Below are 27,102 nucleotides of genomic sequence, written 5' to 3'. Positions count from 1 at the left end.
ACTACAAGCTGCTTGTGTGGTTCTGTGCCAAAAGCCTTCTGGAAATCTAGAAATACAGAATCAATTTGAAATCCCTTGTCAATAGCACTCAACACTTTGTGTGAGTAAAGAATTAGTTGTGTTTTGCAAGAACAATGTTTTCTAAATCCATGTTGACCGTGTGTCTAGAGACTGTTCTCGTTGATATAATTAATAATGTTCAAACACAATATATGTTCCAAAATCCTGCTGCATATCAACATTAATGATAAGGGCCTATAATTGATTGGCTTACTCCTAGTACCTTTCTAGAATATTGGTGCATCTGTGCAACTTTTCAGTCTTTGGGTACGGATCTTTCGTCAAGCGAGTGGTTGTATATTATTGTTAAGTGTGGAACTGCTGCATCAGCTTAATCTGAAAGGAACCTTATTAGTATACAGTCTGGACCAGGAGACTTGCTTTTATTAAGTGATTTCAGTTGCATCACTACTCCGAGGATATCTACTTCGAAGTTACTAATGTTGGCAGCTGTTCTTGTTTTGAATTCTGGGATATTTACTTTGTCTTCTTTTGTGAAGGAATTCTGGAATGCTGTGTTTAGTAACTCTACTTTGGCAACCTACCATTGACAGTATTTCCATTGCTATCGTGCAGAGAAGGCATTGATTGTGTCTTGTCACTAGCATACTTTACATGCAACCAGAATCTCTCTGGATTTTCTTTTGAGGCAAAGTTTCATTGCGGAAACTATTATAACCATCTTGCATTGAAGTCTGCAATAAATTTCAAGCTTCTGTAAAAGATCACTGATCTTGGAGATTTTGTGTTCGTTTACATTTGGCATGACTTTTTCGTTGTTCCTGCAACAATGTTCCAACCCATTTTGTGTCCCACATCTGGTCTACACTTATATTATTAATTTGAAAGGACTGGAGATTGTCTCTCAGGAAGGCATCAAGTGAATTATCATCTCCTTTTCTGAATAGGTATATTTTTCGCTTATTTTTTGAGGATTTGGGGGTTACAATATTCAGTCTTGCTATGACAACCCAGTTTTGATGGGCCAGGATCAAGCTTTTCTATTATATTTTCAAAACTTTCTGGTGTTAAAAAAATCATGTCATTCGTTGTGAATTTCTTTAATTTTCTTTTGCTGCAATCTTTTCACTTTCAAGAAGTCCATCAGAAGAGAAAGAGCTTGGTATTTCCCATTACTTCTCTTGATCTATTTTTGAATAATGGTTTTTATCTCAGCATATTTAAGCACATTTGGAAAACAACCTTCCTGAAGAACTGGTTTATAATAATAGACAGATGTTGTGAAACAATATCAGAATCACCCTTGATTACAGATAGGGGTAATACATCTGACAATATCAAACAATGGACAAACTAGGGTGAAATAATGACAATATTGAAAAGGACAGTTGCTACTCACCAAAAAATGGAGATGCTGAGTTGCTATCTGTGACTCAGCGTTTCTGGTATATGGGGAGTAACAACTATCCTTTTCAATATTGTCACATCTGACAGTGTAATTTTTTCCATGTCTCTTTGATGATTTTTCAAATTGTTGAAAGATGTGTTCTAATTGTTTTACAAGCATATGAAATGTATGTTGTCCCGATCAGCAGTCATGTCTACACCCAATGTTATTGCATCTAAAAAGAATTCACCAAAACCAACTGACGTCTGAACAAGATTAACTAGGTATGTCATTTCCAAATCCTTCAAAATCTCTTAACTTTTGAATTTGGGATCTAGTTGTGACTGAAAAACAGACCTCACTGCTTTTGTCTCCTTTCTGTATTGGAGTATGAGTTTATTATTTGCGATGTTTTTTTTTTCTGCCAATAGACCTTTCCTGAATACAGGTTTTATGGAATTTTACACATTTAACAAAATTATGGTGTTTGTTAGATTTTCGCTCTTTGTGAATCTCTCTCTTTCTAGCACTAGACAGTTTTACTTTTGGTGTAATCCATTCACAAGTTATTGTTTACTTCCTTTTGCCAAGTTTTGGAAGCAACAGATTCACTGTATACATCTAGAAAACAATTTAAGAACTTGATAATTTGTTATATGGTCAAAGATGCTAGAATTATTTAAATTCAAATTTTATCCACACTTATGATCAAAACTTAACGACTTTAGTTGCAGTTTTGATGCTACACATACAAGCCTGGCAATACTAGCCTTTTTTAACTTTAATGAATGGACCATTAAAAGGCTGGAATGGACAATAACAATAAGCAGCCTATTAAAACAGAAATAAACAAGAAGATTTGAAAAGAGTTTATGATTAGATACTTTGCCTATTGCAACTATTTGTGTGGGTCATTTGGAAGAGAGATTTACAAGAAATGTATTTAAAAGTAGAAGGAAACTTTTCCTGTCTTTCAGAACTGTGAGTTCCTTCCCTCAGGAAGGAAAGAGGAATAGGATGCAGAATGTTGGCTAGGAGAGTCAAGTTTTTCAAATCCATGTTATGAGAGACCCATATCTCGAAGAACCAACAGTTCCAAAATACAGAAAAAACATTTTTCTTCTTTTAAATGTTGGCAGTACTTCGAAATTTGTTTTCTGAAGGTAGGAATCAACTAACTACTCTGTTCGCATATAATTTTACAGTTTTCTGTAATGAATTTTGATAGCATTAAGTTCTCAGACTGTCAGTCTCTGGTTTGATTTTCATTAATTTGTAATTTAATACCTAGAATAAAGGCAATACCATGTCTCAACTGACTTTAACATAATACATGGATAAATTTATAGCGGAATGATGTTTGGAGCATAGAAACACAAACAGAAAACAGTATTCACATTACCTCTCAAGCTTTTGTTCTTTTTCTAGAAAAAGTACTCTTGTTCAACCACACACACACTCAAATGTACAACCCTGTGATAATACTGATTTTTCATTATTGAAAATAGTTTCCTTAATGCTATCATTGCAATAGCAACTTCTGACTTTCAGCAGTTGGAACAGCATTTGCAGCACCATCTGTGGAAGCTGTCCCAGCTACTTATGTTTTATGTTTGCTTGAGATTACCGATAGCAAAAGTGAGCCTACCACTCTGATCCAAACACCCCCCCCCCCCTCCACCACCACCCCCTACTGTCACCTTCATAGGTCCCCAATGTGCCGTACTGACTTACTTTGCCTTCCACAGCCCTCTAAAGTTCCTCAACCCCCCCCCCCCCCCCCCGTGAAACAATATCAGAATCACCCTTGATTACAGATAGGGGTAATACATCTGACAATATCAAACAATGGACAAACTAGGGTGAAATAATGACAATATTGAAAAGGACAGTTGCTACTCACCAAAAAATGGAGATGCTGAGTTGCTATTTGTGACTCAGCGTTTCTGGTATATGGGGAGTAACAACTATCCTGAACACATGAGCCATGTCCCATAACACTGTTTCCAATTTTTCTCCCAAAACTCTGACCCTTCAAGAAGTCTTAGAAATTTTCAAAGGCCTCGCCTTTGGCCCAAAACCTAAGTTTAATCATGCCAGCCTTGTAAACAATCTTCTTTCTTTTACGCATTCCCTGATGAAGAAACATTTCTTCACTACAGCCCCACTGACAGCAGGCAACCAAAATCCCACATAGAATCTTGTTTAAAATAGGATGTCAAATGAAACATCTTTCAGCCGCCTAGTTTCCAAACTTATTTTATTTGGCTACCAGTTTCAGCGATTTACTATGCCATCTTCAGGCCCTGACCGATGTGTAGGAAGATTCCACCTCAGTTCTGGACAAAACATGGCCCAGCAATACTGGTTTTAGAAGATTTCTGCTGGCAAAAGTCGGCAGACGATGGTTAAAGTGATGGATATAGAAAGCAGAAATCTATTACTACCAGTATTGCTGGCCCCTGTTTTGACCAGAACTGAGGTGGAATCTTCCTACACATTGGTAAGGGGCCTGAAGACGGCGTAGTAAATCACTGAAACTGGTAGCCAAATAAAATAAGTTTGGAAACGAGACAGCTGGAAAGGGCTTCATTTGATATCCTGTATCGAACTCCCAAGTCCTGCAACCATCTCTGAAAATATGGACACACAGAGACATGTTTAAAATAATCCCAACCATCATCTAACCATGATCCTCCTCCTTTTCCGCCCAGCCATCACTTTGTAATTTTTCAGGAATTCCTCATTTTTGACCTGGCCTCACCTTCTTTTCCTATATCCTTCCCAGAGAGTACATCATCACTCCTATGGGACACACTGCTATTATTAATCTGCAAATCGATCCAGACGTTATCATTCTTCCTGCAGACAAAGGCTCCACCACTGATGTCATGAATCATAATGAGGGTTTCCATCAACTTTCCTATTACTCTGCATACAAAAATTATGACAATGATCCAATCCCAGAAATCCAACATGATTTCCAGCAGCTCCTCAAAGCCTTAGTTCAGTCTAAAAACCAGACACCTGAAGCCATCTCCTTCTTCTCAGCAGCAACCCATCACACTCCTATGTTTTTCCTAATCCACATATGCAAGACCACAGATCTTCCTACCGGTCATCCCATTGTGACTGGGAACAATGCTCCCACAGAATGAAGCTCTGCCTTTGTTGACTAACATCTCCAAACTATTGTCCATAACCTATCCTACATTCTAGACACTATCCACTTCCTTCACCAACTCTCCACAGTTCTAGTCCATTATCATCAGATTCTTTATTGGTCACTGTGGATGTGATATCCCTGTATACCAACATCCCCTAATGTCCTCCCTATTCCAACCCCCCCCCCCCCACCTCTTTTCTAATCTTCTAGTCAGCTGCATCCTGACCAACAATTATTTCGCTTTCAAAAACCAAATCTATAAACAAATCTGTGGTACTGCCATGAGTACTAGCATAGCACCAGCCTACACCAATTTATTTATGAGTAATCTGGAGGAATCCTTCCTATCCAGTCAATACCTAAATCCCTTTGTCTGGTTCACATTCATTGACGACATTTTCATGATCACGACTCACAGCAATGACAGCCTTTTTCTCTTTCCTCCATAACCCTATTCTCTTGAGCTCGACCCATGGCAAGGACAGCTGCACCTGTAGTGGAAGGTAAAAGATTTTGAAATATACCAGTAACCTCAGAAAGCCTTTACTGACAGACAATACCTTACCCAACTCATCCATAAACAGATATCCCTTTCAATCTCTTCTTTTAACACCAGTGGACCTGTTAACCAGCCACCAAACAGCTCTCTTCTGATCATCCAGTATCACCATGTCCTTGAAATGCTCAACCACATCACTTTTCATCATGCCTTGAGATGAAGAAAAGCCTATCCTAAATCCTACCAACATCACTCAAGGTAGCGTTCCACCACCCACCTAATCTGCAGAATATCCTTGGCCATCCCTATTCCAGTGCTGCTCCCAATCATGCACCCTTATGTTTGGCCAGGTGCAAGATCTGTTCTATAACCCATCCATCACCTCACAGTGCAATCCAGTCACAAACATTTGCTACCGAATAAAAGGCAGGGCCACATATGAAAGCAGCCACTTTACATATCAGCTATGCTTCAAATACTGAATAGTATTCTATGTAGGCATGACAAGTGACCAGCTATCTACGCACATTAGTCATCACTGCCAAACTGTGACGAACCACATACTGGGCCACACTGTTGCTGAACATTATGCACCACACTACGCATGACTTCCAACAGCTGCGTCACTACATGGGCCACTTGGATACTCCCCTCCAGCACAAGTTTCTCTGACTTCCACAAGTGGGAACTATATCTCCAACATATCCTATGTTATCACAAACCCCTGGCCCAAATCTCCACTAACCTGTTTCCAACTGCTTCACCTTACCTCTTCTCTCTTTCATCCACACCACTACTTCCCTGTCCCGATTGTGTACTGCCTTCTACCACAACGTCCCCCCCCCCTCTCTCTCGCCCCTTTGCACCTGTCTCCCTTTCTCTCTCCCCTGTGTGTCTCCATCTTATTTTTTCTCCTCCCTCCCCCCCCCTTCCCCTCACTCTATATCTCTTATACGCTCTACCCTGTGAACATCTTTTATCTTGCTCAGCCAGTAAGTCATTTGTCAAAAGATCTGCCTCACTCTATCCCACTAACCCCTCCATATCAAATGCGTCTTCCCTATTGTCTCCCCTCTCCATCAACCTCGGCAAGTGCTTTCAATATTCGATGATCAATAAATAGTCTCACAGCAACCATGTCAGTGTATAATTGGGTATCTGTGTGGATGTGTGTACTTTTACTAGAAAATGGACAACAGCTCAAAAGCTAGTGTGAATACTGTTTTCTGTGCTCCACACATCAGTCCGCTATAGGTGGGTGGTTGTCTTTCCCTTATTTTACATACTGTTTCATCCAGGAATTTTCATTATTCTTATACACAGATAAATTTGCTATTAAACAGTTCAGAAAACAGATACAATACCTTTAACCATGCTGGTTTCTGAGGTTTTGCTGTAAGTCGCGGCCACCAGCTATCATTTTCTTTTTTCAAAGTGAAATCCACTTGTCTGTCAGATATCTTATGGTTACTACCCTGTAAAACAAGAATATAAAGTAAATATTTAGAATAGTATCTGTAAGTTTCAGGAATATATATATCTGTTATATACGTATTTAACATTTGAAATTCCTGTTCGGGTATCATAATTTAAGTCTTTGTGTTTTTTCTTAAAATTACTTTATGTGAATGAATGCTGATTACTTAATTAGGCCAGATAGTTCCTATCTATACCGCAGAACAAAATGGAAACAAAATGGAGAGCTCGGAAGAAGATATGGAAGGACAACCCTATAAATTTCCACAGAAATTTTGTGGTCTATTACTACTTCATTTCAGATTTGTTCTTACAGATACTGTATATGTTTTCACATCAGAAATGATGTTCACAAGAATTGATTGCCATCTTATGCTGATAGAAAATCTTTCAAATATCTGAAAAGAAAATATCTGTCCAACATAACTGCTAGGAACAGTACATGAGTTGCAATCAGACTGCCAAAACTGCAATAAAATTTGTAGTTTAACTGTTTCTTTTTTCATTACTTGTGCTGCCTGGTATGTTCTACTTGCAGGCAGACATCACTCACACTGATGATTCAAAACATTACGAGCACTGCTCATCGTGAGGTAGTATGCTGCCTGGTGGTGCTGAGGGCACATGAAACAGTAAGAGAAGCATTGAGTGGAGCAGAGAAAAATAAGGAATCATTCTAGTGACAATAAGTAGCGCAAATGTGGAAACCCACTAACTTAAGCGACTTTGACAAAAGCCAGATTGTTGTGGCCCAGTGCTTGGGAGCGAGCACCTCAGAAATGGCAAAGCTGGTCAGCTGTTAGCATGCTACTGTCATGACCATCTACGAAAACTGGTTGATGAATGCTGAAACCATGAGCAGGCGACAAGAAAAAAAAGGTGGATGACCATACCACATCACAGAACATAGGGACCAGAGGCACGCCCGCTCTCTAAAGTAGGGTACGCGTCAATCTGTGGCAGATCTGATGGCAGATTACAGTGTTGGTGCAGGCACAAATGTTTTCGAGCACACTGCTCAGCACAAAGTGTTGGACATGGCGTTCTGCAGCAGAGGACCACTACATGTTCCCATTCCGACCCAACACTAGCAACTGTGATTACAGTGGGCACAGGATAGCAAGATTGGACCGTGAATCAATGGAATCACATTGCCTAGTTGGATGGAATCCCATTTAGTGTTAAACCAGATCAATGGTCATGTCCAGATACACTGTCATCCAGGTGAATTGCTGCACGAAACACGCAATGTGCCAAGGGTGCAGGCCGGTGGGAGCAGTATTATGTTATGGGGGACATTCTACTGAGCTTCCATAGGACCTGTGATAGCAACTGAAGGCACCATGACAGATGCGGACCACACAAACATTCCAATATGAAATTTTCACTCTGCAGTGGACTGTGTGTTGATATGAAACTTCCTGGCAGATTAATACTGTGTGCCGGACCAAGACTCAAACTCGGGACCTTTGCCATTCGCAGGAAAGTGCTCTACTGACTGAGCTACCCAAGCACAAACCACAACCCATCCTCTTAGCTATTGGCAGAATTGAAACTGTGAGGACGGGTCATGAGTTGTGCTTGGGTAGCTCAGTCAATACAGCACTTGCCCGTAAAAGGCAAACATCTCCAGTTTGAGTCTTGGTCTGGCAGATAGTTTTAGTTTGTCAGGAAGTTTTCCATGAACATTATTAGTGACCAACACCTGTAGCCATTCATGGTTGATTTCTTCCTCAACAGTGACGGCATCTCCCACCAGGATAACTTTGTGTGTTACAAGCCCAGAATTGTACTGCAGTGGTTTGAGGAGCATGATAGCGATGACTTGGCCATCGAATTCAGCTTTTCTGAATCTGATGAAAGCCAACTGGGACACTATTGGGTGCCAGATCTGTGCCCACAAACCAGCCACCCATAAATTACAGCAAGTGTGAGACGTGTGTAGGCAGCTGGTGCCACAAACCTCGGAAAACATATCAAATACTAGTTGAATCCGTGGCAAACAGAATCACTGCTGAATTGCTTTCCAGAGATGGACCAACATGCTTTTGAGAAGGTGGTCATAACGTTTAGGCTCATCAGTGTATTATTTACAGCGAAAGCGACAATATATTTTCAGCATCTCAGATGAACATGCATACTACCTTTCAGTTCTTTTCCTTGTGTGTATATAACTGCACCATTACAGTTCTCACATTCAATACTATACAGATGACGCTTAAAAATACAATTTACTGTATAAAAGTGGTCAGTCTGTTCCTCCAAGTCTTATTAATCTTGACCTCTAGGGTACCCAGGATCTTTGAGATAATGGCATATTGTTAACGGAGATAATGCAATATCCAGGAGAATCTAGCAATTCCTTTTTCATGGTCAATTATAAAAGAAATCTAAAATCATTTGCATTGGTGACTGAACAGTGACAAATGTGGAGCACATAAGGACAGTTCCTGGAGTAAGCCAACAACAAAACATATTCAAAGGTTGTTTGTTTACCAAAAGCAGGATCCATCTCATGTGATACACTGATCAGCCAAAACATTATGACCATCTACCTAATAGCCAGTATGTCCACCTTTGGCAAGGATAATAGCTGTGACTTCTTGTGGCATGGAGCAATGAGGCCTGGGTAGGTTGCTGGAGGGAGTTGGCATCACATCTGCACACTCAAGTCAACTAATTCCAGTAAATTCTGAGGAGGAGGGCAATTAGCTCTGACACCACATCAATCACTCTGATGCCACATTCAAATACATCCCACCAGATATGTTTGACCGGGTTCAGACCTGGTGAGTTGGGGGGGATTGCAGCACATCGACTGGAACTTGTTACTGTATTCCTCAATCCATGCTATCACACTTCTGCCTTGTGACACGGTGCATTTTCTTGTCGAAAAATACCACTGCAGTCATGAAACATGATCATCATGAAGAGTTGTACTTGGTCTGCAACCAATGTCTGACACTCCTTGGTCATCGTGGTGCTTTGCACAAGCTCCACTGAACCTACGTATGCCCATGTGAATTTTCTCCAGAGCATAATGGAGCCGCTGCCAGCTTGCCTCTGTCCTGCAGTAAAATTGTCACGGAGCTGTTCCCTCGAAGATGTCGAATTCGTGCCATCCCATCAGTATGATGACCAAAGAACGTATTACGAATCATCAGATCACACAATGCTCTGCCACTGTACCTATGTCCAGAGCCAATGGTCACGTGCTAATTTCAGTCTTCGTTGCTGATGTTGTGGTGTTAACGTTGGCACAGGCATGGGTTGTCAGCTGCAGAGACCCACTGTTAGGAGTCTTCAGTGCACTGTGTTAGTTCTGCCACCAGCCTATGATGTCCGAAATCTGTAACGAGTGGTGGTCCCCGAACCACAAAACATCTGGACATGGTTTCACTTTGGTTCCACAATGTGTTCAAGACAGTCACCACAGCACTACATGAATACCTGATAAGTTGTGCAGTTTTCTAAATGTTCGTGCAAAGCCTCTAGCCCATCAAAATCTGCTCTCGGTCACACTCAGATAGCTAGCACGCCTACCCCAATCTAAACAGACAGCACGCTCACTGATACTACATGCACCGTGCGATTTTCTGACTAGCAGTCATTCCTCGCTAGGTGATGCTGCTATCGCCTAGACAGGTTTATACCAATAGTATGTCGGTGGTCGTAATGTTCTGGCTGATCAGGGTATGTTGCTCGGCTTGAGCTCTCAATCTCTCCATGGCCGCCTTTTGGAAATATCTTGATTTTATCAGCCACTACCCTCTAAGTCCCTGAGTCCCTTAAATCATGTGAGAGAGGATCCATCAGCAAATTAGGCCCATCGTGACTGCCTATCTATGGCTGAATAATAAGTGCTGTCAAAGAAAGTACTTTCAGCAGCGATAGATCACTATCTCTTATGGTGGTAAAGTATAATCAAACTGTAAAGCACACCCACAAAAGCAAACTTTGCATGAGAATATACTGAAGCACCCTCGGTTTGCCATCATCATCTAACTGAACTGCAGCAGTGGCTCCTTGGTGCACCAGTTGGCTTGTATCTGATCAGACAGCAAATAGAATTTTGTGCTTTTGTACATCACAGGCCATGGTCACCAGGACAATGACTGATGCAATCAATGATCACCACATAAAAAAGCATGCATGAACCATATGATTTCCATGACTGTTTGTACATAGTTACACACTGCAAAATTGTGTGTATCTTTCATGACAGACCACTGACACTGAATGAAAATGTTGTACATCATGCCACAGTCATGGCACAACTGTTGTTCAGATGGTATTTGGAGATCTTGGAATATCAGCCATATTTGACTTACGAACAATCACTATCTTTGGCCACTACAGCCCTCCAGTGGAGTGTCACTGTGTCTGATGTGAGCAGCAATCTGTCATGTGTGGTGGGTATAAGGAGGTGGCAAGGGCATGGAGAGGAAGGGATAGCAGGGTAAGGGTGGGGGGTGGGAGAAGACGTTCCGCAGCCTGTACGAGAGTGTGCAGGGACGTGGTGGAGGGACAGGATAGGGCTGCTGGGTGCAGGGTCAGGAGGCTGTGACGAGGCAAGGGGCGTGGAGTGGAAAAGACAGGGAGAGTCGAGAAGCAGAGACTGTAGCTTCATTGGCAGACTGGCAGACTAGAAGGCAGTGGGGACAAGGAAGGGGATGAGTAGGTGGATAGTAAAGATTGATGCCAGGAATGTTATGTGATTGAAGGATGTGTTGTAGGGAGAGTTACCACCTCTGCAATTCAGAAAAGATAGTGTTGGTAGGAATGATCCAAATAGCACAGGCCATGAAGCAGTCACTGAAACGTAGCATATAACATTGGTCAACGTGTTCAGCAACAGGGTGGTCCAGTTGTCTCTTGGACACAGTTTGTTGGTGGCCATTCATGAGGACCAGCTCGTTAGGCCGTGTCCTACATAAGGGGCAGAAGCAACCAACAGCGGACGACAGCTTCAAACAATGAAACACCACCGCAGGTGTGTTTACAGAAGTGTCCTACACGGGAGATGTCTGTGGCACTGCCTGTTCTCTGCTACAACTAGCGATGTTTGAATTCAAACGTGTTTGAATCTTGTCACTGCAGCATGTATGACAGTGAGAGCGAGAGCCATGTGTCTCCTCGGCAAAGCAGTGGAGTGGACACGATGACAGCTATGAAAGAGTTATCATCCGATTTTAAGAAAACTATTTGGTGAAAAAAATTGTTTCTTCTGCATCTTATAGCCTGGTATCTTTGCTCAATACAGGTCTGAATTTATTTTCGTTACTCATCGTAGTTACTGTTCTGCATGAAACTGAGTACATGGCTACATGAAATTTTTAAGAATTTGCATTGGTAAAATCACATTGCGTAGACTTTTCACATAGTTCATTTAGGGCCATACACTATTGCGTATGAAATGTAACAAATATATCTGAATTGTATTTAAAGTTGAGACCGGAATGATATCTTTTTTGATTCTTGGGAGATTGGTTGTTATATGCACAGACGGGTCGCTCGCAGTGCGTCCAAATTCTTTCCTGTGCTTGGGGAATCAAGTGGTCGTAAAAATCGTCATATCTCATAAATGGTTCAGGATATCGAAATGATGATTTTTTGAAAATGACAGCATGCAGGAAAGACTATTTTATAGTATGATTAACAATCGAAACTGTTTTGTAAATGCTTGAGCAGCGTGAAAACAAGACTCCCTATAAATTACACACGAAGTTTTGTCCAAATTTTCATAGCCAAACAAAGAGAGAGAAACAGGCAAACAGAATATCACAGTGATCAGTGTGAGGTCTAGTTTTGCACAAAAATATTTACCTGCTTGAAAGTAATCAGTGTAATTAAGGAAAACTTAATGAGTTGAGGAAAAATTGAAATATTTCACGAAAAGCTGCTGCCAAGCTATGTAAATGAAGTGCCAAAAAGTTTGTCTGTTCAAGGCACATAAAAAGATACATTTGTGCAGTATTTAAATGACAAAAAGGCTTCCTCAAAATCAAATACCAAAGTTAGGATTTTCAAGAGAAGAAGACGTTAGAAAGGCAAACGAGGAGTCAATAAGATCATGGTTTCTGAATAAAAAATAAAAGAAATCAGTCAAATATTTTGTAAAATGATTTGTGTAAAAGAAATAAATAGATCAGAGAAACATTCTACGTGCCTCTGAATGATGCTCGAAATCACGAACAAAAACTGAGGTGCATCAAACGTTTCCCTAATATTTTACTTTCAACAATTTTGTATGCTGTACTTTTACAGACTACTTAGATTAACTGAAACACTTGGCCTTAACACTGACTGCTGATGAATTACATTCACATCATAAATATCTGTAAAATTTCATGGTTGTTCATTGTAATTTATTAAGAATTTAATAGGTGTTATACTGGGATAGGTGTGTATACTTAAAGATCAAGTACTTTGGCAAGACCTTAAAAATATACTTAGCGATGCAGTGTAAACAGTAATAAAACTTAAGAATTGAAGCTGAGTCAGTTAACATGTAAACAGTACCTGGGATCAAGTGCAGGACCTTTCCGTAGCTGTCACCATAAACCGGGAACAGTACTGTTACACCACAGATAGCTCTTGTTCGCTAAGCTCATTCTTTACATTTATAGTAGTCAGTCATTCTTCCTCATTTATTGACCATTAAAAGATCTTGATTATGTAAAAAACATTTGTTTTTAATTTATCAATGAGATTGTCGAATGTTCTGCTCATTCACGTGTATTCGAAGAATTTGTCTGGTGATCTTTGTGGTTGATGATATAAATTATGAAATTCTCCATGGAGATTCCTCCCTTTGTAAATTTCATGCACATAATTCCTTTTCGCTTTATTTTCCTACGTAAAGCTAATTTTGCAGCCTTACTCTCCATCTACAGTATTCTACAGTTTAGGGGCACTGTTTTATAGAAACAGCTGGTCGGCTCTAAGCAGCCACCTTGTAGTGCGAGATGGTCACTCGCATGCAGGACACCCAAGCTTTTCGTCCGATGCTGCTGCTTGTTGCTGGATTGAAGTGTATCCAAATGTCACTCATTGTCCATCACTTCTGATGCTTACATAGGATACAGCTTTAGTTGTCATGCCCATGTAGAAAACAACATAGAGGGTGCAGCTTAGTTTGTTGATCATGTGGCTGCTTCCAGGGGTACCCCTGCCTTTGATGGGGGTAGGAGATGCTTGTAACAAGACTAGAGTAGACAGTAATGGGAGGACGTATGGGACAAATCTTGCAATAAGTCTATTGCAGAGATGTAGGGATGGACAAGAGCATTTGAGCATTGGTTAAATTCAATGGGCCCTGGAATACTACTGTGGGAGGGGTGAGGAGGATAGTGAGTATGATATTCCTCATTTCAGGGCACAGCAAGAGGTAGTCAGAACCCTGGTGGAGAATGTGATTCAGTTACTCCAGACCTGAATGGTACTGGCTCAAGTAGGAATATTCCTTCATTGCTGGACAGAGTATGTGGGAGCTGGTAGTTGAAAAGAGAGAGAAGGCACAGTTTCTGTACAAGGCTGGGAGGGTAATTTTGATCTGTGAAAGCCTTAGTGAGAATTGTAGCACATTTGGCAGGGACTGTTCATCGCTACAGACATAATGACCATAGCCGACTAGGATGTACGGGAAGGACTTCTTGGTATGTAATGGGGTGACAGCTGTCAAAGTGGATATATTGTCGGTGAGAGAGAGGTTCTGATGTAGATGGAGTTACTGATGTAGCCATCCATGAGGTGGTCATTATTGAGGAAGGTATCTGTTGAGTTGAGGAGAATCAAGTAAAATGAAGGGCGGAGAAGACATTGAGGTTCTGGAAGAATGTGGCTAGGGTGTCCTCACCCTCGGTCCAAATTATGAAGATGTCGTCAATGAATCTGAACCGTGTGAGAGATTTAGGATTCTGGTTGTTAGGAAAGATTCTTCTAGATGAATCATGTGGGTGACCATTGCTGCACCATGGATTTGTTTGCTAAGTGATGCCTTCAAAGGAGAAGTAATTGTAAGTGAGGATATAGATGGTCATGGTGACCAGTAAGGAGGTTGTCGGTTTGAAGTCAGTTGGGCATTGAGAGAGGTAGTGTTCTTAGTGGCTAGGCCATGGGCATAGGGGATGTTAAGAGTAGAGGAAAGTCACATCGAGTAAGATGCAGGGTGCCGGGTGGTAAAGGAACAGGAACTGTAGTGTGTCAATGGAGGAAATGGTTTGAAGCTTTTATATAGGAGGGTAGGTTACAGTTAATAGGCTGAAAGTGTTAGTAAACATCAGCAGAGATTCTCTCTGTGAGGGCTCAGTAACTGCTGACAATGGGGCATACTGGTGGTTGTGTTATGGGCTTTAGGAAGCACGTAAAAGGTAGAAGTGCAGGGGATGGTAGTGGTGAGGAGAAGGTGGACTCAGGGGAGAGGCTGTCAGATGGGCTTAAAGATTTGAGGAAGGACTGGAAATCCTGCTGGATTTCTGGAATAGGGCCAATATGGCAGGGTTTGTTGATGGCTGTATATGACGGCTGGTGGAGTCCTTCAGCCAAGCAATACCTGCAGTTCCTAATCACAGAGGTGCTGAAGCCTTTGTCGGAAGGTAGGATTATAAGACTGGTGTCACTTTTTAGGTGGTGGACTGCAGTTCCTTCTGTGGATGTAAGGTTGGTTTCCACACTACGGATTTGAGAAATGATGGTGAGGCAAGGTTTAATGGTAGGAAATACTGGGAGGTTATCTGGGGGCAGTGGTTGTGGATCACAGTTGGGTAGAGGAGTTCAACATTGGTTTTGGGTTAAGTCTGATTGACAGTGTTGGTGGCACAGAAGTGTTTCCACTGTATGGACTGGGAAGACAGAAGGTTTTTAGCAATTCTAATATGACTGAATTTGGCAGTGGCGTAAAAGATAAGACCTTTGGAAAGGACTGAAACTTCTGTAGGACTGATGTTTTTGGAGGACAGGTTCATGGTTGTGTTTGAGCTAGGTTCTGGGTTCTGGTAGAGTGGGAGGGAGTTTCTGAGGGTGAGGTGAATGTAGGTCTGTGAGGCAGGATTTGCAGGCTATGAGGGGATGCGGGGGAGGTTTGATGGAGGCTCTTGTAGAGACGATTGACAGTGGTAGTCCAATGCAGAATCGATTTGCTGGAGAGTTCTTTGAGGTGGTTTTGTACATGCTGCTCTAGTTCTTGGAGGATAAGAGAGTCAATCTGGTAGATGGGATGCAGGAATTTGCAATTTCAGAGCAGAAGAATTTTAAGGATGCAGAGGATGTGATGCAAGAAAGTTTGGCCCTGATTTCCACGGTTTTGCAGGACTATGTCAGTGAGGGCTATGGGCTGACAGAGTTTGAATAGAAGGAGGTCATTGTGGAGGAGAGGTTGCAGCCAGAGATTGGTAATTTTATGATCAGGCTATTTGGGGGATTCCATGAGTTCTGGCTACAGAGGGGGAAATTTTTCTATATTGGTGCAGATGGAAGGAGTGAGTAGTTGTAGAGAAGAGAAAAAAAATCACAAGAGGGATGAAACAGATTAAGTATGGGGGAAAAGATGAAATCTGAGGGAGTAGGACCAATAGTGAAAGACAAAAACAAACTAAAATCCACATGAAAACATAATGAGTTCAAAGAGAAACATAAATAAAAAATACGCAAGAGTCTTGTTAGGCAGAAGGTGAAAAACTAAGCCTGCTTCAACTGCATGAAGTGCATCATTAGGACTGTACCTTTCTATGATTGATGGAAAAGTACTTTTCCATCACTGAACAGCTTCAATGTTTATGCTTACAGCCTCACATTTACACACTAAATTATGTCATTCCTCAAGTTGGTTTTTGAATCTTGATCCAACCAGTGGACTTTGAAATCTGAGTACCATGTTTTGCTCCAAATATAGTGATTTAGTATGAACCACAGTACCATTAACTGAAATGTTCGAAGCATGAGCTTGTTTTATCCATTTTAACAAGTTCAAGAAAGAATAGTGTGTCTCGGTTGAAAAATGCAAGAAGTTGTGGAAACTTAACGTCACACACTCATTTTAGTTTGGCATTTCCTCCTTACAAACACATGCTTCAATAATTTGTTTGCTCACTAACGTATTTAATGATGATGGAGGAACGTTGTTTTTGTGCAATATCCACACATTTCATGTGTGAATTTTTGTCCACTACATGAATAACATTCCACTCTTCTTTGTTCATTAACTGTCTCACTGTCTTATGATGCATTTGTACATTATCCCACACAAAAAATCATTGACTGAGTTTCAGCCAAATGTTAAACATGAACATAGGACAGCAGCGACTGAGTTACATGCTAACAAATATTCAGTTTATTGTTTGGCCACTACAATTTTGCTCCTGCCTTCGATCAGTACATGTCAGTAAAAGTAAAAGAGCAACTGGTACTGCTAACATATATGAACTACTTCCATGCCTCATTACTACCATAGGAAATAATTTGCATGATGTGCAAAGTTGCAGGCACTGAATAGCTCATTTCCTCACCCCACGGCCATAAACATCGTACTTCTATCACTCCCAGAACTCTCGATGGCAAAAGTTGCAGCAGTCAAACAGTATTAATACTGCTAAATTTGAAAGCACTACGTGGGGAGGGAAAATGTATAAAAAAAGTTATTTTAGCATTCATTAATGCATTGGAACTGTGACATCCAAAACTGGATGTACTATTCTGGAAAGCATGCTAATGAGATCCCTCTGTATATCTTCCAAAATCCTACTGCAAATTATTGTCAGTGATATGGGTCTGTAATTCAACAGATTGCTTCTATTTTCATTTGTGTGTATTGGCGTGACCTTTGTAACTTCTCATTTCTTAGGTACAGGTGTTTCATCGAGCAAGCGGTTGCATACAATTGCTAAAGATGGAGCCATTCTATCAGCATACTCTGAAAGGAATCCAACCTGGACCAGCAGACTTGCCTTTATTAAGTGATTTATATCGCTTTGTGAAATTGAGGTTATCTACTTCTAAGTTACTCATGTCAGCAGGTCTTCTTGATTCAAATTCTGGAGTATTTACTTCATCTTCTCTGGTGAAAGAATTTCGGAAACATTTAGTAACTCTGTTTTATTGGCACTGTCATCAGTAATATTACCATTATATTGCACAGTGAAAGTATTGATTGTGTCTAGCTATTTGTGTAATTTACATTCAACCAGAATCTCTCTGGATTTTCTGCCAATTTTGAGACAGTTTTGTTGTGGAAACTATTAAAAGCATATCATACTGAAGTCCACGCTAAATTACAAGCTTCTGTAAAACATTGCCAGTCTTGGAAATTTTTCATTCTTTTAAATTTGGCATGCTTTTTCTGTAACAATGTTCTGACCAGTTTTGTGTACTGAGGGGGATCTATTCTGTCTCTTGCTAATTTATTAGGTAGAAATCTCTAAATCTGTTGCATTTGTTGCTTTGAATTTGAGCCACATCTGGTCTGAGCTTACAACATTTTTACCTCATTTTTGTTTAAATAGATATATTTTCCATTTATTTTTGGTGGATTTGGATGTTATGGTAATCAGTCTTGCTGCAGCAACTTGGTGATCACTAGTTTCAGAATCTCTTTGCTCTGGATTATTTTTTGCTAAGAGGTAAATTATGTTTTATGTAGTTCTCATTCTTACTCCCATAATTTCAATTGATCAGCTGCCATTGTGGATGAGGATCGTGACAGGAACTCTTACATGCACACCAATACCATGGCTGTCAGTACACACCACTACTGATCCTCCAATTTCCAGTGACAACAAGCAGTGACACATGAATGGCTCAAATTCAAAAGATCAAGAGACTCACCAATTTATGAAACACTGAACAACTTACCATGCATACAACTAAAATCTAGAGAACCAATTTGGGTAAACAATGGCCAACACAACCCAGAAAGTTATAATCTAAGAAATTAATGGAGAATTCAGTGGACATTCTTTCATGGTCATAAGAAGTTAGGTAAAACAAATCCAACCATCCAAACCCAGGAGTGAACCAACCAAGAAAAATATGGAGCTCCCTCAACTGTATCAGCAACACTACACAAATGGAGAATTACCGATGATGACCAATGCATCTCAGGAACATTGGAACAAACACTGGAGTACATTTTGCATCGCTGCCCAATAAGGAAATTCACAGGTGCCTGGGAAGACAGCAATTAACTGTCTGGTGTTTTTGGATATCCAACTTGTTGAAAAAATGGATATCTCAACTTTTTTTAGTTGCTACTAATTCTCCAGGTTTCATTATTGCCTATGCTTACATATAAAACAATGGAAACTCCAGGTTGGAATATCAACAATATTAGGGAAAGGATAGACTGCTACTCACCTTAAAAATGACACGTTGGGTTGTAGACATGCACAGTGAAAAGACTGTTACACATATAGCTTTCTGCCAAAGCATTCTTCAAAAAATAAAACAAAAGAAACAAACCAACACACACACACACACACACACACACACACAGATTCTATATTGTACATATGACATATGAGGTGTGATCAAAAAAGCAACACAATTTTCTTTTTTAAATTTTATGGTCTTTAGGTTACAATAACTTCCCACTTGGCGCAACAATAGAAAGTTTCCATTTTACGATAATGCATGGATCTTTACCATTGAGACTGTTCGTCAATTATTCACCTAGGGAAACAATTGATGCAAAATAAAAGTTGTGGAAAGCAATAAATGCAATCTTGCGCTTAAAATAACTGGCACACAGACGTTCAAATAAGTAACTCTTTGTTTCTATGCAGTAACAAAGAGCAAATAAGCCATACTGCCCGAATTCGCCCCGGTGTCCAAAATCACCCCGTTTGACGGTACTTCCAAGAATGGTAAAAGTGCTGGCACAAGTGTATTATAACTTAGGGGGACTACTTTGAAGGGGACAAAGTTGTTGATGTTTAATAAATAAAGATTCTTTAAGAAAAACAAAAATTCCTATTACTTTTTGACAGCACTCCATAGATTTATCTGCTTGTTCTAATATCATATGATCTTATTTTGTATTAATTTAATTGTAACTACTTGTAAAATATAATGCTACATAAAATACATCTGTTATGCAATTATTTATACTCCTGAACTAAGTGCTCAAAATAATTCTTGGAGAAAGAAATTAGTACAGTTTCAGATGATGTTTTATGACTACGAACATGTATTTTCGCCAACATATCAACGGTAACTTGAAGTGACCACCAAGTACAACTGTACGATTTGAGTACCTATTGACATGAAGGTAAAGTTTTCTTTGAACCCAACAGCAACTATAGTAAATGAGTTGAGCGATTGGTAAAAGGAACTAATTATTAATTTATTTCAGGTGTGAATAATATAACCTCTACCTATATTAACTCACAGGAACTAACTACTTCAATTTCACTACAATATATACTACTTCTAGCAGCAGAAAAACATGCCACCACCAACTATGTTTAATATATCCTCTCTAAAAAGTGTTAGGTCCTTTTAAAAATTGCAAGTGAACGTATCTCTCGTGCAAGTAAGTTTGCAGTACTTATAATGATTTGATCTTCAGTGCTTTCTATTATTCTTGGGACTCTAGTTCTTTCCCAACACAACTATGGAAATGAAATGAGCGTTTGGCGTCATTAGCCGAGAGGCCCCTTGCAGGGCAGGTCCGGCCGCCTTGGTGCAGGTCTTATTACATTCAATGCCACATTGGGCAACCTGCACACCAGATGGGGATGAAATGATGATGAAGATAACACAACACCCAGTCCCTGAGGGGAGAAAATCTCCGAACCAGCTGGGAATCGAACCCAGGCCTGTAGGATGGCAATCCGTCGCGCTGACCACTCAGCTGCCGAGACAGAAACACAACTATGACAATTCATAACTAAAATATTGCAGATTCCTATGTTTACCCTCGTCTTGTGTTTGACAATCACCCTTTGAAATTGAGGCCCCTTTTGTACTTTCCAAACACCCTCTAATCTAAAAAGCTGGCCAATCCACTCCACATAGGCCCCGCTATCTTTGCAGCTGCCTCCTATGTGTAATGAGCCCATTGACCTAATAAGTAGATCGCAACTCCTCTCCACACTATGGCACAGCCTACATGGAGCCTCTGATTCAGACCCTCCACTGGCTCTGGCTCTGTTTCTAAGGTCCACCACTGGTCCTGTCAACAATGCTACAGATGGTGAGCTTGGCCTTCATCTTGAAAGTGAGACTTTCAGGCTTTACCATTTCAAATAGCTGCACAAAAGCAGAGAGAATCTCTTCTGATCCGAATTGGCACTCATCATTGTCTCTGATATGACCCACCACCTGCACTTGCAGCTGGCTGCACTCTTCCCTCTGCATGGCATGCAGGAGGACCTATTCCACGTCTGAGATGACCCCCTCCAGTAGGAAATGAGATCACAGTGGACTTCTTCCCCTCTTTGACAGCCATGTCCTGAAATGGCCCCATTACATGCCTAATACTGCAAATCCCAGCTACCAATAATCCCACCCACCTCGAATGACCAAATCTTGAAGGCTGAGAGGCCTGCTCTACAAGAGGGCAAGCAACTGTACTTTCAACTTAACCACTGAGTGTTTAATAATTATAATTAAGTACAAATATCCAAGCTGTATTTTTCTGGACTAAAAATCATATTTCTCTACGAGTCTTGTAATTTTACTGTTAAACATATCTTACTGTGAAAATAACAACCATACCAGATATACTGGTTTCAGTTTTCACCAAGTACACTATCATGTGCTTGAGATAATGCAGAGGTCTAATACAACAAGGAGACAAGACACCTATCTGCTTTGGAATCTGCACACTTGGATTGTTTAAGTACTTGACCCCGGCTGGAGACATTCACGAGATCTGGGCACGCAGCTGTATGGTACTCCACAGAAGTCACAAGGAGCTAGCACCGGCAGAGGCCTCCAGGCTCGGATGTGCACGCAGCCTCTCCATAGTGCTGGCCGATGGCTTATAGAGTCGGGCTCGGCCAGGCTCGCCCTCAATCATATGTTTACACTCAGTTTGTGTGTTTCGAACTAGTAGGGCAGCCATTCCATGGCAAGTGCTTTCCTGTACCAGTATACTTGAAGTGTTGTGTTTGTTATTATATGTGTGTTCTTTAGTCAGAACACTCTGGCAATGAATAGGTTGTTTTTCATGTGTTTTGTTATGTGGCTGCTTTTCACATTGGGTTATGATCTATTTCTTGTTAAGACATGGAAGCTCTGCTTCAAACATTGGTGCAACTAAAGATTGAACTTATTACTGTTATGTGACAGGCTGTGCCAGTGATGGTCCCTCCCCCTTCATCTCTGGTTATGTTTCTTCCTCCATGCCCACCATTTACAAGGCAGCAGAATATTGGGAAACATACCAACACCACCGACGGCAACATTTCCACACCTTCCATGATACAGATATGGAGGTCGTGCACTGTTTTAGTCATGGATTTCTCTCACTTTGTATCAGTTGCTGTGGCAGTTGGCCCCAATGCTCCTTCATTTACTTTTGCCAATTTATTATTGGTGTCTTCCTATTATTACCACCACACACACATCATGGCCACTAGATTTGAAGGCTACCAATGCAAGAAACAACCCCTTCAGGCTTAGCATACCTGGACTGCAACTCTCCATGGCTTCAGTTGCACTTACCATTTTGTCATGTCCAGGTCAAAAGAGTCATATGCAGCAGATGACATGGTTCATGATGTTTCTCTGTCCTGGATAAGAAAGTCTGACAATGGGCATCCAACTAAAAATATCCTTCACTTGACAAGATGTTGTCCACTGCCCAGTCATATGAGGTCTCACATGCTGCTGCTCAGCAGCTGGAAGCACGGTGTGACATCACGGAGGTGCAGGGTGGCCCAGCTGAGTCGAGGGAGGATGATGTAGTAGTAGTAGTGGTGGTGCATGTCGGCCTATCAGGCAGCTTCCACACAGCATATAAACAGTGCTCCAGCCACAGGTCCCTGTTACCGTTGTGTCCGTGTTATTACTCCCACCATGATACACCAGTGTCCCCAGCATTGGGCCACCTGTCATAAGTGTTGGAAAAAAGACCACATTGTGGCCGTCTGCCACTCAATGGCACAGAACGCAGTACAAACATGGATATGGGTCTCCAGGAAGTATCACTGTCAGAACCAGTTCCTGATCAGACATTCAACAAGCTTTTTATCGAGTTTTTGGTTCTCTTGTGATAGCTGCACACGCAAGTGGCCAATAGTACAACAGTTTCCTTGCTTGACAGTTTCGCTGTGGCATCGGTGCAGGCGTGCCACTTTCCAGTGCAGCCTGGCAACGCGCGAGTGCGGGCCGGTAACGCGCGAGTGTGGGCCGGTAACGCGCGAGTGTGGGCCGGTAACGCTCTGAAACGGCAGGTACCACTCGTAGCCGATGCTCCTAAGCACACCTGAGCTACAGGCTGACGTGAAGACCTTGTAAGATCTGTAGGATCATGCTGTATACTGACTTAATGATGACACCTTAGATGCATTACTTCAAATAAACTTCAACTGTATTGTGGTCATGTTTTAAAGTCTGTTTGCTGTCTGACACCTATAGGGGTCACAGGCGTCATTCAAATGTTCGTGATTTGTTGATAATGCAACAAAAAATACAATTCAAACAAGCAACAAATCCACTGCATCCAGGAAAAATTTGGATTCCATGTATTTCTTAATGTCATATTTATTATGTTTGCTTTTTATGTATTGTCTAAATGGCAATCTTCCCCTCCAAAGAATCACTGATTCATCTATTGATAAATCTCTTCCCGGGTAATACACTTCAGACATTCTCGTGTTAAAATAATCCAATACAGGTCGTATCATATATAAACTGTCATCTGGTTTCGGGTTTCCTGGAAGTGGATTTTTTGCAAAATGCAGAGCGCGTAATATGATCAAATACCGGTCTCTGCTTATACTCATCGCTATTCCTCTATTCTCAAACAGCAGCTCTTTCTTCCAGTAGTCTTGTAATCACGGATATTTAACGTTACCCATATGTAACGAAACACCCAGTAAAACTAGTAATTCGCCTACACTTAGATGTTTCCATTTACAGATTCTAGATCCCTCTTTTGTATTTTAGCTCAGCAATACGTTGACTGCGTTATAGTTCGTTTCATCAACTACAAGTTGCAACACTTCGTCTGGTACCAATAATCTGAAGAAATCCATAGGAGAATTGCCAGCAGGATGAATTTGCAAAACTTCTTCCTTCGTAAATGGGTGATACAGCATATTATGTGGTTCTTTATGCCAGGACTCACCTGGGTTATCTCCGTGTGACAGCTTGGGCTCTTTTTCGTTGTCGATTTCCACACAATCGTCGTGATCCGTATTGTCAGATTCGGAACTGTCACGAAACAGACTCGAAAGCTGTGCTTCCACCCTATCATCACTCTGCAATTCTTCTGCAGCCTCTAAATGACAATCTCTGTGGTATGCCTCGTCTTCACTACACAGAAAGTCACCATCGTATAGTACACTAACTAACTGTTCCCCTGTCAATTTAACACTTTTCCTGATCCTTTTCACATTGGAAGGTCCAGGTGTCGGTTCATCAGCCGCCATTACGAACAATATACGTTCGATAACTGACCACACAAAACAAAAGTTTACACGCTTTGATGCTAGCTTGGACATTGCAACTAGACTGGGTAATCCGTAGTGAGTGCAGACGCTTATAAGCATCAGCCGCACTGGCTCATGGCTTCTTGTGACGCTTATAAGCGTCAGCCACAGCGAAAGTGTTAATGCCAAAACAGATTGAGTCCTTGGCTCTCCCCCACTGTCGCCAGTAAACAAGCACCTACTGAGATATGGTTAACAGCAAATCCCCTTGCTTGGTCAATTCACAGCTGATTTATAGATCAGTAAATTGGCCTATTACCTTTATTGTTGTTCATGATGCTAGTTCAGTACACGTTTTTGGGCTTGATGCCTTTCAGCCTTTTGGCTTTTTCAGTCACGGACTGTGACAACTCCATCGATCATTGGGATCTCTGTGCTCCAAATTTCATGATAGTTTTGTGGATGGCCTAGAATGAACCACAGACTTGAAAGCCCACTTAACCTTGAAGCAGCCAGCTTGTCCTAGATATTTTTATGCTCAACCGATTCCAATAGCCCTCCTTCCAAGTCAAGGCAGAGCTGGACCGGATTGCATCTCTCAGGGTTGTGGTTGTCATTTCCTCTAGTTAATGGGCCACACCCTTGTTATAGTGATGAAACCCCCTGGTAAACTGTGACTTTGTGATGATTTTAAGGTGACCATGAATTTTCAGTCTGTGATCAACACAACCCCACTGCCACATCCAGAAGAGCTGTTCACAACTTAGCAGAGGGTTAATTCTTCTCCGAAATTGATCTTTCCAAAGCACACCCTTAGGTGCAGGGTTCCAAATGTGACAAGAGCCCTGCAATTTTTCGACACTATCTGGAACAAGTCATGTTCACTATCCTGCACTGTTTCAGCTACCTGGATGACATACTATATGAGTGACCACCTGCACAATCTCCATGCCCTTTTTGAAAAACTTCAGGCCTTGGGTCTGCGTTACAGTCTACAGAAGTCTAAATTTTCCCAACCCTCTCTTGAATATCTGGGCCCCACAGTATCACAGTAGGGTTCAAACACTTGGTGAGTCTGATCAAGGCCATTGTGGACTTGCCACATACCTCATTGTTGTCTATTACCACCAGTTCATTCCCAGGGCACTGACCATCACACTACTTCTCTACCTTCTCCTTCCCAAGGGTGTTTCATTCGTCTGGTCTTCAGCATAGGGCCAGACCTTTTCCGCACTGAAAGACTGCCTGAGGTCAGTGCCAGTCTAGCTGCTTTTGATCCAGAAAACCATTAGTTTCTGCTACAGACAACTCACAGTCCAGCATGGGGGGCAGTTGTCACCCATTGGAATCCAGGTGGCATGGAACAGCCACTGGCATTTGCATTCGAAACTGTCAGATCAAGATGGAGGCTCTAGCCATTGTGTATGTGGTCATCAAATTTCACTTGTCTTTGTATGGCACCAAATTCCAACTCATTACAGACCACAAGCCATTAGTTTCATTTTGATAGAGAGGAGCTCACGTGTTTTCATTTTGACGTCACATGCTGCCAAGCAGTAGATGGCTATCCGATCACTAGTACCCAAGTCACTAAGGCCACAGCATCTCACCTCATTGCCAAGCAGGTTGTCCAACTCGTCCATCACGATTGGTCAACTCGTACTGTGGGCCATGCTTCGAATCCGCTTTGTAACTGATTTGTGCTGCACCATACCTATAGGTCTTACACAGGATTATTGTCCTCCTCTCCACAAACAACGCAACCCCCAGGCAGGTCATTCCAGGGGGGTTTGCGATGGGAGGTATTACAGCTGTTGCATGAGGGTCACTGGGATATTTCCTGCACCAAAGCCTTGGCTCGCAAACATGTGTACTGCCCTGGCATTGATCAGAAGTTGGAACATTTGGTTGTTGCTGTCCCAAGTGCGCTAGTCGACTGGCTGCTCCCAATGCTTTGTTTTCTCCAAGACCTCTATCAAACCAGCCTTGGGAACGCATCCATGTGGATTTTGCAGATCCATTTCTGAATATGTTTTGATTGATTGATTGATTGTCAATGACACATTTTCGGACTCCCAGTTCCTGTCCCAGGCATTTTGTGATTTCTGTGTGTGGTTGGGCATTCACCACGTTCGCTCCCTTCCCTTTCACCCCCAATCTAACAGGAAGGCCAAGTGTAAGGTTCACACATTTAAGGCTCAGGCAAAAAAATATCCGCAGGACTTATCTGCCGAGGAGGCGTTATTGTTTTTTCTGGACAATTTCTATTGATTCCCTTAGTTCCACTGAGCTTCTCCACTGTCGCTCCACCACCTCCATCCAGGTTCTCACCCGCCATCATGTTCCACTGCACCATGCTTTCCGTCAGGGAAGGCAGTCTGTGCACGTGGGTTTGGTTGGCGCCTCCGCTGGTTACCAACAATCATTGTGTGTCAGAATGGCCGCCATGTCTACAGTCTCCAGATGGAAGACTGGAAGGTCCAACACCATCAAAATAAGCTCCGAGTCCGGTTGGGCACCCTGCCACCCGCCTGCCTTCACTGCTGCCCCACTCACTGTGTGCTACCTATGTGCTTGTATTCCAGCCTCAATTTCTGCCTGTGTTAGTGCTACTTGATGAGCCTACAATGCCATAGCATCTGGCAGCAGCGGCTCCAGAGGCCCTCCAGTTGGTGGACACACACATCACTGGTTCATTGTCTCGTGCGTGGCCTCCAGCCTGTGGTGGAATCACATTTGACTTCCTTGCCACTGCCGGACATTGCTACAGATCTCAGCTTGGCATGCCTGTCCTGTCATATCTTGCTCCCACAGGGGGTGTCAGGGCTCTCTTCACACTGTCCACATTCATCCATACTCCAAGGCCTCCGCTGATCGGGAGTTCCTCTCTCCTTTTGCCTCTGAGGCCTCCATGGACTTGCGCACCATCTCCAGATCACAGCTGTCTACTCTTTGCCTG

The 27,102-nt window shown here is 41.8% G+C and overlaps 1 protein-coding gene across 4 annotated transcripts in view; it reads right to left on the bottom strand.

Moving 5' to 3' along the window:
- The window catches only part of LOC126198882 (very-long-chain (3R)-3-hydroxyacyl-CoA dehydratase), a 184,152-nt gene that overhangs the window by 73,939 nt on the left and 83,111 nt on the right, over positions 1 to 27,102 (bottom strand). For all 4 annotated transcript variants that reach the window (XM_049935490.1, XM_049935487.1, XM_049935488.1 and 1 more), the window contains exon 4: positions 6,438 to 6,548. In XM_049935490.1, coding sequence (XP_049791447.1) covers positions 6,438 to 6,548 — 111 coding nt within the window. The remainder of the gene's footprint in view (positions 1 to 6,437; positions 6,549 to 27,102) is intronic.

The sequence above is a fragment of the Schistocerca nitens genome, chromosome 8, assembly GCF_023898315.1.
Source record: "Schistocerca nitens isolate TAMUIC-IGC-003100 chromosome 8, iqSchNite1.1, whole genome shotgun sequence".
NCBI lineage: Eukaryota > Metazoa > Arthropoda > Insecta > Orthoptera > Acrididae > Schistocerca > Schistocerca nitens.
This window is presented reverse-complemented; position numbering and strand designations above follow the sequence as displayed.